The sequence below is a fragment of the Procambarus clarkii genome, chromosome 76 (assembly GCF_040958095.1).
Source record: "Procambarus clarkii isolate CNS0578487 chromosome 76, FALCON_Pclarkii_2.0, whole genome shotgun sequence".
Taxonomy (NCBI): Eukaryota; Metazoa; Arthropoda; class Malacostraca; order Decapoda; family Cambaridae; genus Procambarus; species Procambarus clarkii.
Genome location: NC_091225.1, coordinates 18,665,019 through 18,679,532, shown reverse-complemented (window position 1 = coordinate 18,679,532; position 14,514 = coordinate 18,665,019). Strand labels below are relative to the sequence as shown.

The window sequence follows — 14,514 nt, the reverse complement described above, 5'->3', positions numbered from 1 at the left end:
TACGACTATATAGCACTGGGAAGGGGTCAGGATAAGGATTAGGGATGGGACGGGGAGGAAGGGATGGAACAGGGGGAAGGAATGGTGCACGATTTTAATGATTCTCAAGACAGAAGAAGAAGAAGAAGAAGAGACACCTGGGGCATTATTTGGCACCAAATGTTGTTGCAGTGCCAAACTTGGGGCACTCGTGAATCACCTTTATAGGTTGTAAACAAATCATTACGAAATTCCCGGGAAAATTCTTCTACTTGAAGGAGACAAATCAACAGATCCACACACACATGTTACAAGATTTGTGATGAAAAACGTGGATTTGGTCTGAGAGAGAGAGAGAGAGAGAGAGAGAGAGAGAGAGAGAGAGAGAGAGAGAGAGAGAGAGAGAGAGAGAGAGAGAGAGTACTAATCCCAGTATCAATACAGCAGTGAAAGGCATCATCATAACGACTCTAAGCATAATAACACACTTCTACATGTAACTATAAACTCTAGACTGCTAAGCAGCACCGCCACTCCAGACCTTCAATGCCAGGATATAAAGATATCACAAAGATATCATCAACGACACCAACCTACACAAAGATATCATCAGCGACACCCACCTACACAAAGATATCATCAACGACACCCACCAACACAGAGATATCATCAACGACACCCACCTACACAGAGATATCATCAGCGACACCCACCTACACATAGATATCATCAACGACACCCACAATTTGACCACATAGCTCTCACGCTGGTACACAGCCTCCATGCTGGGGCCAATCACTCTGGCTCACACGACAAAGACCTCTTACAGGTAGGCTTACAGACCCAAGTAGCGAGACCCCGTAAATGTACCAGTGTAGAATGTCCCATATTGACTGACTTTCGCCCTCCTGGGCTGAGGTATCCTGAACAGTGTAATTACTATATGAGTACTGGAACACTTGATGATATATTGGACTTGTACCCAAGATTGACTATGTAATACATTTGTTATATAATGTATTGTACCTATACAATATGTAATACATCTGTTATACAATGTATTGTACCTATATAATAAGTAATTCATCTGTTATAGAATGTATGTACCTATAACCTGAGCTTGTAAAAGTATCTTAATCACATTCAGTGGTTAAGTATTTAATATAACTCTAGTTTCTATAGACGCTATCTTACCCTGTCAAAGTAGGAGAGACATAGGTATATGTATATATATATATGGATATGTGTAGGTATATGTGTAATATGTATACGTGTGTATTTGTATACAGGTATGTGGAAGCTGGTCAGAATTGCATTTCACCTTTGTAAACGCACATTAATGACACTATGCAAAAAGACACCTCGAACACTGTTTATGTAGGACAGACGTAAATCTGTGTATTTATGTAGGTTAGATTAGCATTTTAAAAACACTACAATCACCTTCAGTGGTTGATTGTTCAATAAATCACTGAACTATGTGTTTAACTGATCTCTAACCCTGTCCACGGAGGACAGAAGAATATGTATATATGCTGGTTAGCATTGTAAATGTCTGGCTACGTCTGTGGTAGACAATAATAATAATAATAATAATAATACAAAAAATTACAGTTGTTCGGTGAGAATACAGGTTCCATGTGAACAGTAAGTCGTATCGTCACTAACAGGAGGAGGGGGGGGGGGGGAAGGGGTTTCCTCCTGTTACTGTAACTCTAACCAGCCCCGTAACATCAGGTTACAGAGTTGAGGTTATGCCTGAATTTGCCTGAAATACGCCACTGTTGACTGTATCTCGTTACAGCCATTAGCTCAGCAACCTGTACTCTCAGCTAATACGTCTTCCTTTGTACATAATGGACCACAACGGACAAATTACAAAGTAATATGAAAAGGGGCTGCTCACGAAACTCCCCTTTTTTCTGTATTACTCTTCACTATCTCTGAACCCTAGGTTGGGTGATCTGGTTGGATTCGTGCTTTCGTGGTTAAGGTCATCCCTTTGTAGTTCGTCGAGGCAATGAGGAGGACGAGTTGCTCATCAGCTCATCAACCAATGATCCGACACGCAACAGCTCATTCCCAATGAGCTGGGTCGTCAGCTTGTAACTGATAACTCACGGAAATTCATCCTTGACCCGTTCAATATATTTTTGTTGTACTGAAATGTTCCTAATCTAACCCAACCAGGTGTGAACGCCCCCAGGTGTGAACGCCCCCAGGTGTGAACACCCCCAGGTGTGAACGCCCCCAGGTGTGAACACCCCCAGGTATGAACACCCCCAGGTGTGAACACCCCCAGGTGTGAACGCCCCCAGGTGTGAACACCCCCAGGTGTGAACGCCCCCAGGTGCAGAAAAACACAAAAAAGTGTACTCACCACGTCGATCAGCTGTGAGAGCTTGAGCTTGATCTTGACAACAAGCGGATCGGAGACATTGATGACGGGACGAACCAACTTGTTGTAGTTGGAGAGTAGATCATCATACAGTCGTTTGGCATCCGGGTTCCCACACGCCCCTGTGGAGAAGCAGAGACGGTGAGATACGAACGAGAGAGAGAGAGAAAGAGAAATAGAGAGAGAGAGAAACAATAGAAGCCAACGCAATAGAAACCCCTTTTAGGTAAAACAGACCAATGCACAACTGGTAATTTTTGCGAGCGAGAGAGAAAGCGAACGAGAGAAAGATATAGCGAGCGAGTGAGAGACAAGAGTTGACTGTCTCTCACTCTCACAGAGAGTGAGAGAGCCAGCCAGGGGGTAAATGTTGTATACCTGTGAACCTGAATCTGAGATGAAGTCAAAATAAGGATTAACTTTGACCTCTGTCGAGTCAAAAATCATGATAATTAAAAAAAGATTAATGATCAATATTAATTAATATTCATTAAAGATTAATGTTAAATTTAAGATTCATCCATAATTATTGAAGATTCACCCATATATATATATATTAAAGATTCACTGACATTTATTACAGATTAAACTATATTAAATAAAAACCGGTCCATATTTATTAAAAAACTTATATATATTATATATAATATATATTATAGTCCATATTTATTAAAGATTCACCAATGTTTATTAAAGACTCATCAGTATATACTTAAGATCCATTAATATATATAAAAACTTGAACAGGTGCTTGGATCCATCTGCCTATCTGTCTCTGTCTCTCTCTCTCTCTCTCTCTCTCTCTCTCTCTCTCTCTCTCTCTCTCTCTCTCTCTCTCTCTCTCTCTCTCTCTCTCTCTCTCTCTCTCTCTCTCTCTCTCTCTCTCTCTTTCTCTGTTCTCATATGTGTCCATTACAGCTAAAGATATCAATAGGTATCATTTTTATTAAAATATTTTGTGGACGTCTGTGAACAATATTTTAGTATATGTCAATACAAAAATATTTATATATGTTTTAGAATTGTTTAAAGGTTCAGCCGATGCTAGAATCACCAGGAGGCTGACAAGGCTTTGCATGGCAGTGCCAAGTAGTTGGTGATTATCCCGACCCGACCATGTTAGGCACGTAACCCACAGCAACCACTTAGAAAAACTGGGTGAGGCTAGCCCAAGGCGTCTTAGGATATATATATATATATATATATATATATATATATATATATATATATATATATATATATATATATATATATATATACACATATATATATGTTCTCAATACATTCATTTAATAAAGAGTGCTTACAGAATAATATTAACTTGCATTAAAAAATTAACTTTGTTTAGAGAATAACCATTGCTAATTAAAGAATTTGCAATTATCATTGCTAATTAAAGAATAGACAATCCTAATTAATGAATCACGATTGTCAATTAAGGAATCAGCATTACTAATAAGAAACCATCGGTAATTATGAAATCATTTGCTAACTAAAAATCATTAGCTAATTAAGAAATCAATGCCAATTACAAAAAAAAACTTTACTAATTAAAAAAAATCACAGCTCATAAAAGCATCAGAGCTTATTAAGGAGAAATCATTTAGTGTTTTGTGAAACAATTCTCATCAGAGCATCATTGTTAGGAACAGGTTAGGAACAGGTTAGGAACAGGTTAGGGGAAACAGTACTTTCGTTTCCCTGATTTAAAGAAGGAATATCCTCTATACTTTCATACATATACAATCATCTATACAAGTATAGATGACACGAATAACAGTGTGGGAGAGGGAGAGACAAGAATAACAGTCGTTAGGGATTAATGAGAGCAGAAAGACACAACAATAATGAATGTTGGACGTTTGGGTGAAGGTGCCTCACTGAGAGAAGATAATGTCTCACTGAGAGAAGATCGTGCCTCGCTGAGGGAAGATGGTGATGAAACTGAGAGGGAGGAGAGTGAGAGAGGTGAGAGAGGAAGGGTAAATAGTGAGAATGAATAAGACAGATACTGATACTGGTTATACAGATACCTCACAATATACTGTGAGTGTGGTTATCTTGAGGTTCTTGAGTTGATTTCGGGGCTTTTTAGTGTCCCCGCGGCCCGGTCTTTGACCAGGCCTCCACCCCCAGGAAGCAGCCCGTGACAGCTGACTAACACCCAAGTACCTATTTACTGCTAGGTAACAGGGGCATTCAGGGTGAAAGAAACTTTGCCCATTTGTTTCTGCCTCGTGCGGGAATCGAACCCGCGCCACAGAATTACGAGTCCTGCGCGCTATCCACCAGGCTACGAGGCCTACAGGCCTAGTGGTAGAGTGGTTTGGGACACAAACCGTTCTTCATCACGCTATGTTGACCTTTGTACACCTATTGCATGCAAAATGACAAAATTGCACGACCATTACTTGTATTCACTGAACAAAGGTCATGTTCTCAGCATGTACACCTCAAGCTTTATGCTTTACTGAAAGCCCCTTTGAGCGTGAAGCAAAACTGTCGCTGTCAATTCCCCAGCGTCACAGAGGACAACGAATAGCTCTGGTACCGAGCACCCGATTCACGGCTCAATTATAAGTCTGAACGAGAAGAGGGAGAAAAATACTCAGCCAACATTTTCCTTGGAGTGTAATCAGAGGATGAGAGAGTTATAGGAAGCCATGTGTGGCAACGACGCATGAGAGAGAGAGAGAGAGAGAGAGAGAGAGAGAGAGAGAGAGAGAGAGAGAGAGAGAGAGACAGAGAGAGACAGAGACAGAGATTATAAAAGAACCAATGTATAGTTAAGAAAATAATCCGAACAACAAACTTCTCTGTGAAATTGTATATGTAAAAATATCCTCAAAGGTTTCATTAACACCTTCCGTGCCTTCTGCAATCTTTTTTGCGCTACGGCTCACAGAACAAATATGATTTCCACAATAAAACGGCCGCGTCCGGAGGCAGCACTCCATCAATCTGCGGACCACAGAGCCACAATGCACATGGGATCTTGGAGATTCTTCCCATAAGAACATCACCAAGAGATACACCACGTAAGCATACGAGACCTTCCGTGGGAACAAAAAAATGAATGCTATCCCAACATCATGGCAAAAAAGACCATGCTGGCTTTTCTGTAGCAATATGGTAGGAGGAAACATTCCAAGTGCCACAGTAGGATTGGATCGGATGACCATTGGTACGCAAGGTGGTGGGAAAGTGGGTAAAGTGAGGATACAGGAAATCTTGAATAAGGATTGAGATGCAACAAAAGTATAGAATGGAAAGATTTACATCTTACCACGAGGGCCAACAGGTATAGGAAAGAAGAACATAGGCTGAAAGATATGGAATCAAAGTAATATTAATAGGATTTTCCTACGTATATACGTGTATATAGGTACTCCTATATACACAGTGTGAAGTATATTTTAAGTTCTTTGTATACACAGCGTTCTGTGTATTTCTAATGAGGCTATGTGGATCATGAGGCTACATATGAGGTAAAGAAGCTGCCCATGAGTGCGACTTAACAGCTTTATAAAGTCATGTAGCAGCATATTTGGGGGCTGTAGTTGATCATCTTAGGGGGGGGGAGGGTATTGTTGTTGCATATTTGAGGAATGTGGTTGCATGTTTGGGGGATGTATGTTTATATGCCGGTAGTGAGGGTATAGTGAGAGATTATAAGGGGGGGGGAAGTGAGGGAAGTGAGAGAAGAGGTAGAAAGAACCGTTTGAAGGGAAACTAGTTACACGTAAATCTGAGACGGATGAGAAGGTAGGAACACACGCACACACACACACACACACACACACACACACACACACACACGCACACACACACACACACACACACACACACACACACACACACACACACAGGAAGATCCACACACACACACAGATCACAACCTACAAAATCCTCAGGGGAATCGACCGGGTAAACAAGGATGAACTTTTCAACACTGGTGGGACGCGAACAAGGGGACACAGGTGGAAGCTGAGTACCCAAATGAGCCACAGAGACGTTAGAAAGAACTTTTTCAGTGTCAGAGTAGTTAGCAAATGGAATGCATTAGGAAGTGATGTGGTGGAGGCTGACTCCATTCACAGTTTCAAATGTAGATATGATAGAGCCCAATAGGCTCAGGAATCTGTACACCAGTTGATTGACGGTTGAGAGGCGGGACCAAAGAGCCAGAGCTCAACCCCCGCAAGCACAATTAGGTGAGTACACACACACACACACACACACACACACACACACACGCACACACACACACACACACACACACACACACACACACACACACACACCCACACACACACACACACACACACACACACACACACACACACACACACACACACACACACACACACACACACAGGTCAAATGTAAGTGTGATAACTAGCAGAAAAAAAGTAAAATAATTCTATTGGAAACCATTAATTTGGAACGTCAAAAAGAATATATTTACCTGAATTTACCTGAGAGCCACTAACACTAGTGGCCTCGACGAGGACAGGAAGCCGGCGGCTTGTCAAAGGTACGCCCTTGCCCATATTAACTCATATATCCAACCAGATCAAAGAACAACGGAGTTAAAGTACATATAAATATTTTCAATAAGGACTAAAAAAAAAAGAAATTGAACCTAACTATAAATTTTGAAATTATATCTGGCGAAGCACAAACGCTTCGACCTTGACAAGGGAAGAAATGTAGGAACGGAAGAGATATGGGAAGGGGGAGAGATATGGGGAAGGGGGGGAGATATGGGAAGGGTAGAGATGTGGGAAAGGCTCTGCACAAGAAGCAGGTTCTGCCGAGATGACAGCTGAGATGAGATGCTTGACGTCTCGAAGGATTCTCGAGGAAATGAAACTGTCACAAAGATATGAAGCTGTCACAAGGATATGAAGCTGTCACAAGGATATGAAGCTGTCACATGGATATGAAGCTCTCACGATGAAGGATTTACATGAAAATGTAAATCAAATTCTAAAATATATTGAATGGAAAAAAATCCGTCGGAGGTCAGACGCTTGAGGCTAGCCTCACCCAAACTTGCAGGGAGAATGGGCTGGGGTATGGGGCGGAAATAAGCTGGTTGGGGTCGGCCAAAGTTAAGTGGTTTAAGAAAAAATAGCAATTAAAAAGCCCCCCCTGCCGTTCGAAGCTATTTTTATGGAGTCACGTGTGAAATATTTAGCGTGTTTCCCATAGAGTTTTTAGAGAGTTTTTATTATTTTTTTTTAGTTTTAAGTAATATTATATTTTCTAATAGATTCATATAGTTTTTTCAGTGGTTTTTAATGATACATTTTCTGAAAGAAAGGGGGTGGGGGGGGGGAAAGGGATGATTATGGAGGAGGGGGTAGAATGAGTGGTGAAGGGAGAGACTAACTACCCCGGGCACCACCGGGGACCCCTTTACTAGTACACAGGGGTAAGGAAACCACTAATTTATCTTACCCTTTGCATGTACCTTTCCTCAAGTCAGCTGAAAAATTGGATACAAATGGAATGTTTATACAAGACATTGATATAGTGTTTAATTCTTTAATGAAGGAGAGAGAGAGAGAGAGAGAGAGAGAGAGAGAGAGAGAGAGAGAGAGAGAGAGAGAGAGAGAGAGAGAGAGAGAGAGAGAGAGAGAGAGAGAGAGAGAGAGAGCTACACACTATAGAATAATTACCAAACGGTCTCACCTTCCTCAGGACAAAGAGCGATGAAGACAGCAGCTGCCACAGCCAGAAACCTCAGTATCCTGGGACACAGTCTGGCCCGCCTCACTCTGTGGCACGTCCTCATCTTGACAGGTCAGGGGGCGGGGGTCAGGGGGTCAAGATGTAAGGGGGGAGTACTGGTCAGGGCTGGCTGATATAGACACTACCGAAGGGTCCAACTTTAGCTTGCTTGAACGCTTCCGACTGTATTCCACACGCTATTCACATTTTTCTAAACACATATTTCACTCGCGGGGGACTGTAGCACTTATGGCAAGCAGGACCTAGCGTGGCACTGCACCTAGCGTGGCACTGAACCTAGCGTGGCACTGGGCCTAGCGTGGCACTGGACCTAGCGAGGCACTGGACCTAGTGAGGCACTGATAGGCCTCTCAAGACCACAGTGATCACCACTCCACATGCTCGCCATGGTCCTGACACACGACCACCATTGTACGGTGCTCCTGTAGGCCTAACTCAATCATGCAGTTGTATTTTTCCTGTTTCTGCAACACCCAGTCATTGCATACAATATTCCACCTTCCATACACCAGAAAGGCTTGAGTTTGATTACATCTGAAATAATTCATCTTATAAGCAACTTCGAAGTCAATAATATATATGTCCCCAAGTGTCCCCAAGTGTCCCCAACGACTCTCTAGAGCCCCCAACATGTCCCCAAGTGTCCCCAACGACTCTCTAAGAGCCCCAACATGTCCCTAAAACCCCAGGGAATATCCCCAACCATTTCTTAAAATGTTTACAGAAGCCTGTTCAACATTGTATCAACATCTTGCAAGAGCCGCAACATTTTTTTCTTAGAACCCTAACGGCTCCTGTAAGCCTTGACTTTAATCTCATGGTTCTGGAAACTACCCAGTGGTCTAGTGGTCCCAGGGTCCCGCGGCTTGTCACCTAGTGCCAAGCCAGTGCCATAGTGCCTATTCAGTGGTGGAAGATGCTCTCAGCATCTTCATCTGTGTCTCAGGCATCAGTTTGGGAATCATCTCAGCAACATTTGCCCAAAAGGTTCCTATTTCCTCCACATCCCAAGGCTGCTGCTGCTGCCTGCGTCAGGTCATGAGACCCACTTGTCGATGACCTTCTGAGTCATGACCTTTGACCTTCAACGGTGATACCCGCCAAACACACACCGAAACTACGACGTTGGTACAACGTTTGAACAAGTTTTAACACCTTCTAACCAGTTATAACAACCAATATAGCCAGTTGTAACAACGTTCTAATACGTCATAAACACGTTAAGCCAAGATGTAACAACTTTATTACAAGTTGTAACAAGAGGAAAATAGAGACAGTTTCGGTTTGTGTTCCCAGGACACACACTTCCTTCTGATTAATGGGATGCTTTGGTATAGGGGAATACATCCTTGTACAGAACGGGAAGGGAAATTGTTAGGAAGGGAATTGATAGTGTGATAGTGAATTTGCCCGAAACGCATTGCGTAATAGTGGCTTTGGGCATTGTATGTGCTAGCTCTATCTATATATCAATCCATTAATGTAACATCACTTGTATGTATATACCTTACCTGAATAAACATCTGAATCTGAATCTGAATCTGATAGTAACAAATGTGGGAGAGATATGATTGGTGGGAAGGGGCCAGCAATGAGGTGGTTCGGGTTGAGAAACTGCCGTTTAAGAGTGGTTACTAGTTCTGAAAGCAGGTAATCCCTCGCAACATTGAAAGTGTTGCAGAACATCCGAGGGGCCGTGCTTGCATAATTGCATATTTGCGTACAGGATTTCTTTGACGGCGTCTTGGTATACGCTTTAGTCTAATGAGTCAAGAAGCTGCACACACCCCAGCAGGACTCATCCATCTCTCTCTTATCCAGTTACGAAACCTTTCAATCTTTTCCCAATCAAGGCACCTTAATTTATATCTATATTTAACAACTTACGCGCCGCGAAGGGGTACGAGGTTGGTTCAATAACTGTTTAATAAATATAGCTTAAGCGGCTATGATTGAGGAATGATCTACAGGTTTCGTAAATAGGCACTCAAATTAGGATGACGGTGTAGGTCTCTCCACACACCACAAGACTACCAATCAGATCGTAGATGTAAACACACAAGACCAATCCGTCCGTGGAAGATAATCTGAGTCAGACCAACACTGGGGGGAACTACATCAGTCTGTTGGCACACACACACACACACACACACACACACACACACACACACAGACACACACACACACACACACACAGACACACACACACACACACACACACACACACACACACACACACACACACACACACACACACACACACACACACACACACACACACACACACACACACCAGCTAAATTAAAACACGGGCCGCGCGTCACTAACCAGACTGCACCCTTTGTAGCTTGGATAAAGCTCTTCTAAGATCCACTTACTAAAAATTACAAAAACAAAAATTTAACCATTTCATAAAATGTATACTTGCCTGCTTAAGATAGTAGAAATATATTTATAACATTATTAATTACTTCGATGTCGAAACAATCATTTAGTCTGGAGGGTAGAGCGACGGTCTCGCTTCATGCAGGTCGGCGTTCAATCCCCCAACCATCCACCAAGTGGTTGGGCACCATTCCTTCCCCCCGTCTCATCCCAAATCCTTATCCTAACCCCTTCCAAGTGTTATATAGTCGTGATGGCTTGGCGCTTAATTTAACATGATAGTTCCCTTTCCTTACTCCCACTTGAATTCAACAAATCTTCGTCTTAGGTTCAACAAATTCGAGACAACCTCCCAACAGAGAAAAATAATCCAGAGAAGATATGCTCTTCGCTCCATCACAGCCTATCCTGAGAGGATAGGATACTTTTAGTCTGTCACCTATCCTTCTGTGAGCTTTACAACCAGCACTTCCCTCAGTATCGCTGAGGTTATAGTTGTTCCCAGAAGGGATAGTTATGGGGTTATTACTCTGGGAGAAAATTATACTTTTATGGAGATAGAAGAGAGAAAGGAATGAGGGGGTGAAGCATCCCATCGTCTCCCTTTCCCTTTAGATCCTCCAAAGGTCATCATAGTTCCCTTGAACAAAGTAGTCACCATAGCAACCGCCCTTCCCAGCTACCTCAATACTTGACCTCTGACCTTTCAATGACTCAATTTCATATCAAATAACGCTACAAAATAGGATTTGGCGCGAGTGACCATCAACCTCGTTATTAATCACTGGACCCGCCCCCACCACTTGACTGGGAGCGACTCGAACACAAGGTGTTATTGCAGGCCCTCAAACAGTAATTGATTATTGTCAAATTTTAATTGGATGTAGTCACAATGTAAATGGGGGAAGTCAAACTGTGACTAGATGAAGTCAAACTGTAGCTGGATGAAGTCAAACTGTAGCTGGATGAAGTCAAACTGTAGCTGGATGAAGTCAAACTTTAGCTGGATGAAGTCAAACTGTAGCTGGATGTAGTCAAACTGTAGCTGGATGAAGTCAAACTGTAGCTGGATGAAGTCAAACTGTAGCTGGATGTAGTCAAACTGTAGCTGGATGCAGTCAAACTGTAGCTGGATGTAGTCAAACTGTAGCTGGATGAAGTCAAACTATAGCTGGATGAAGTCAAAATGTAGCTGAAGTCAAACTGTAGCTGGATGAAGTCAAACTGTAGCTGGATGAAGTCAAACTGTAGCTGGATGAAGTCAAACTGTAGCTGGATGAAGTCAAACTGTAGCTGGATGAAGTCAAACTGTAGCTGGATGAAGTCAAACTGTAGCTGGATGTAGTCAAACTGTAGCTGGATGAAGTCAAACTGTAGCTGGATGAAGTCAAACTGTAGCTGGATGAAGTCAAACTGTAGCTGGATGTAGTCAAACTGTAGCTGGATGAAGTCAAACTGTAGCTGGATGAAGTCAAACTGTAGCTGGATGAAGTCAAACTGTAGCTGGATGAAGTCAAACTGTAGCTGGATGAAGTCAAACTGTAGCTGGATGAAGTCAAACTGTAGCTGGATGTAGTCAAACTGTAGCTGGATGAAGTCAAACTGTAGCTGGACGAAGTCAAACTGTAGCTGGACGAAGTCAAACTGTAGCTGGATGAAGTCAAACTGTAGCTGGATGAAGTCAAACTGTAGCTGGATGTAGTCAAACTGTAGCTGGATGAAGTCAAACTATAGCTGGAAGAAGTCAAACTATAGCTGGATGAAGTCAAAATGTAGCTGGATGAAGTCAAACTGTAGCTGAAGTCAAACTGTAGCTGGATGAAGTCAAACTGTAGCTGAAGTCAAACTGTAGCTGGATGAAGTCAAACTGTAGCTGAAGTCAAACTGTAGCTGGATGAAGTCAAAATGTAGCTGAATGTACCAACGCTAAAAGTTTACCGGCTGCAGATTCTCTACACAGTCTCCAGTCTCTCCCCTACGAACACCTAATAAGATACATCTCAGAGTGAAGGGCTACAACATAGGTATTATAGGTAAGTCCTTACCTTACAAACGAAGAAGTTTGAGAGGCTTATATATATGTGAGCCCTGACATGCTATCAGCCCGCAAGCACTTGCTGTCTCCCTTGAGCTGTTGCTGACATTCCTGTAGGCTGCCACCACTACTGCGGTGCCCTATCAATAATGCTTCGACTTGATTGATTTCTCTCTCTCTCTCTTTCTCTCTCTCTCTCTCTCTCTCTCTCTCTCTCTCTCTCTCTCTCTCTCTCTCTCTCTCTCTCTTGCTTCTGTTTCCTCATTTCTACTAAGTTTCACATATTCTGCATATATATATTCTGCTTTCTTTTTCATTTGTCACTTATTAGAGGTTTATTTGTGTACTCATTTAGTTGTGCTTGCGGGGGTTGAGCTTCGGCTCATTGTTTCCGCCTCTCAACCGTCAGTCTACTGGTGTACAGGTTTCTGAGGTTCTAGAGCTCTATCATATCTACATTTGAAACTGTGTATGGAATCTGCCTACACCACATCACTTCCTATGTGTATGTGTATGTGTATGTGTATATGTGTGTGTGTGTGTGTGTGTGTGTGTGTGTGTGTGTGTGTGTGTGTGTGTGTGTGTGTGTGTGTGTGTGTGTGTGTGTGTGTGTGTGTGTGTGTGTATGTGTGTGTGTGATATGCGTCAAGTACTGTGCCTATGTAACTCCACCTTGGTGTGAAAAACATGTACCAACACTGCTAAATTATCCACACTCCACTGGGATAATCGCCTGAACCTCAGAGGAATTCTGGTCCAAAGCTCTACACTACTAGCGCAAGAAAGGAGTTGAATCAACGCTAGAGGCAGTATCATCCTTCTCGACACGATCGAAGCACGAATAGAATTAGTTTTATAATAGTTAAGCTGAGCATAATCCCCCTTCGACACGAACTGAACCCTGGCCACCCACTTAACGAATCGATTCACAGGTTATCGAAGCTCGGAATATTTCTTCCTTCGCCGAGATGGTCACGATTCAATTTTACAATGACATGTTTTCACACACAGAGATCACACTAACGTGATGCATCAAATGGACAAATCCACAAGGGCCGTGACGAGGATTCAAACCTGCGTTCGGTAGCATCCCAGACACTGCCTTAATCGACTGAGCTACGACAGGGTAAAAGGGTTGAAACCGAAGTTCTACTGAATCTAGTTCTACGGGATCCAGTAAGTTCAGTAGAACTTCGGTTTCAACCCTTTTACCCTGTCGTAGCTCAGTCGATTAAGGCAGCGTCTGGGATCCTCTCGGACATATGTTCGAACCCTCGTCACGGCCCTTTGTGGATTTGTTCGTCCTGATATTAACTATCCCTATCCTTACTTTGTTTCTGTGTTCTCTATCTCTCTCTTATCTGTATGTCTCTCTATATATATTTATTTCGCTGTTACGCAGTTTAGTAGCGACGAAGATTTTCTCAATGCCTCTATCAAGCTACCTTTTTTATAATTAAATTTAATTTTACTGGAAAAGTCAGCACATGACCTCTAATCACCAGCGTGACATAGTCATCGGCCGGTAGATTACAACTGACCATAATCAAATCAGAATCACAAGATTTAAACATATGATATCAAGAGGAGCTGCCTCGTATAGGCCAATAGGAGCTGCCTCGTATATGCCAATAGGAGCTACCTTGTATAGGCCAATAGGAGCTGCCTCGTATATGCCAATAGGAGCTGCCTCGTATATGCCAATAGGAGCTACCTTGTATAGGCCAACAGGCGAGCTGCCTCGTATAGGCCAATATACCTGTAGTTTCCTATCCTCTTACAACCAATACAAATTGTTAGTTACAATTTTCGCAGCCTCGTTTTCAGCTCAATTTGCCCATCAACTGTGTCTTGGACATTGATTCACAAACTCACATTGACTAAACGCGTAAGTTATATGCTATCCTGGTCTTAACTTGCGAGGTCCGTACGACTTCTTCTCAATTCCGTCAATAAA

At 42.5% G+C, this 14,514-nt stretch overlaps 1 protein-coding gene across 2 annotated transcripts in view; it reads right to left on the bottom strand.

Annotated features, from left to right (window-relative positions):
• Positions 1 to 14,514, bottom strand: part of LOC123771492 (acetylcholine receptor subunit alpha-like) — a 246,620-nt gene that overhangs the window by 168,018 nt on the left and 64,088 nt on the right. For both annotated transcript variants that reach the window (XM_069313693.1, XM_069313694.1), the window contains exons 2-3: positions 8,078 to 8,671; positions 2,360 to 2,499 (exon numbers count right to left, since the gene is read on the bottom strand). In XM_069313693.1, coding sequence (XP_069169794.1) covers positions 2,360 to 2,499; positions 8,078 to 8,180 — 243 coding nt within the window. In that variant the 5' untranslated portion in view covers positions 8,181 to 8,671. The remainder of the gene's footprint in view (positions 1 to 2,359; positions 2,500 to 8,077; positions 8,672 to 14,514) is intronic.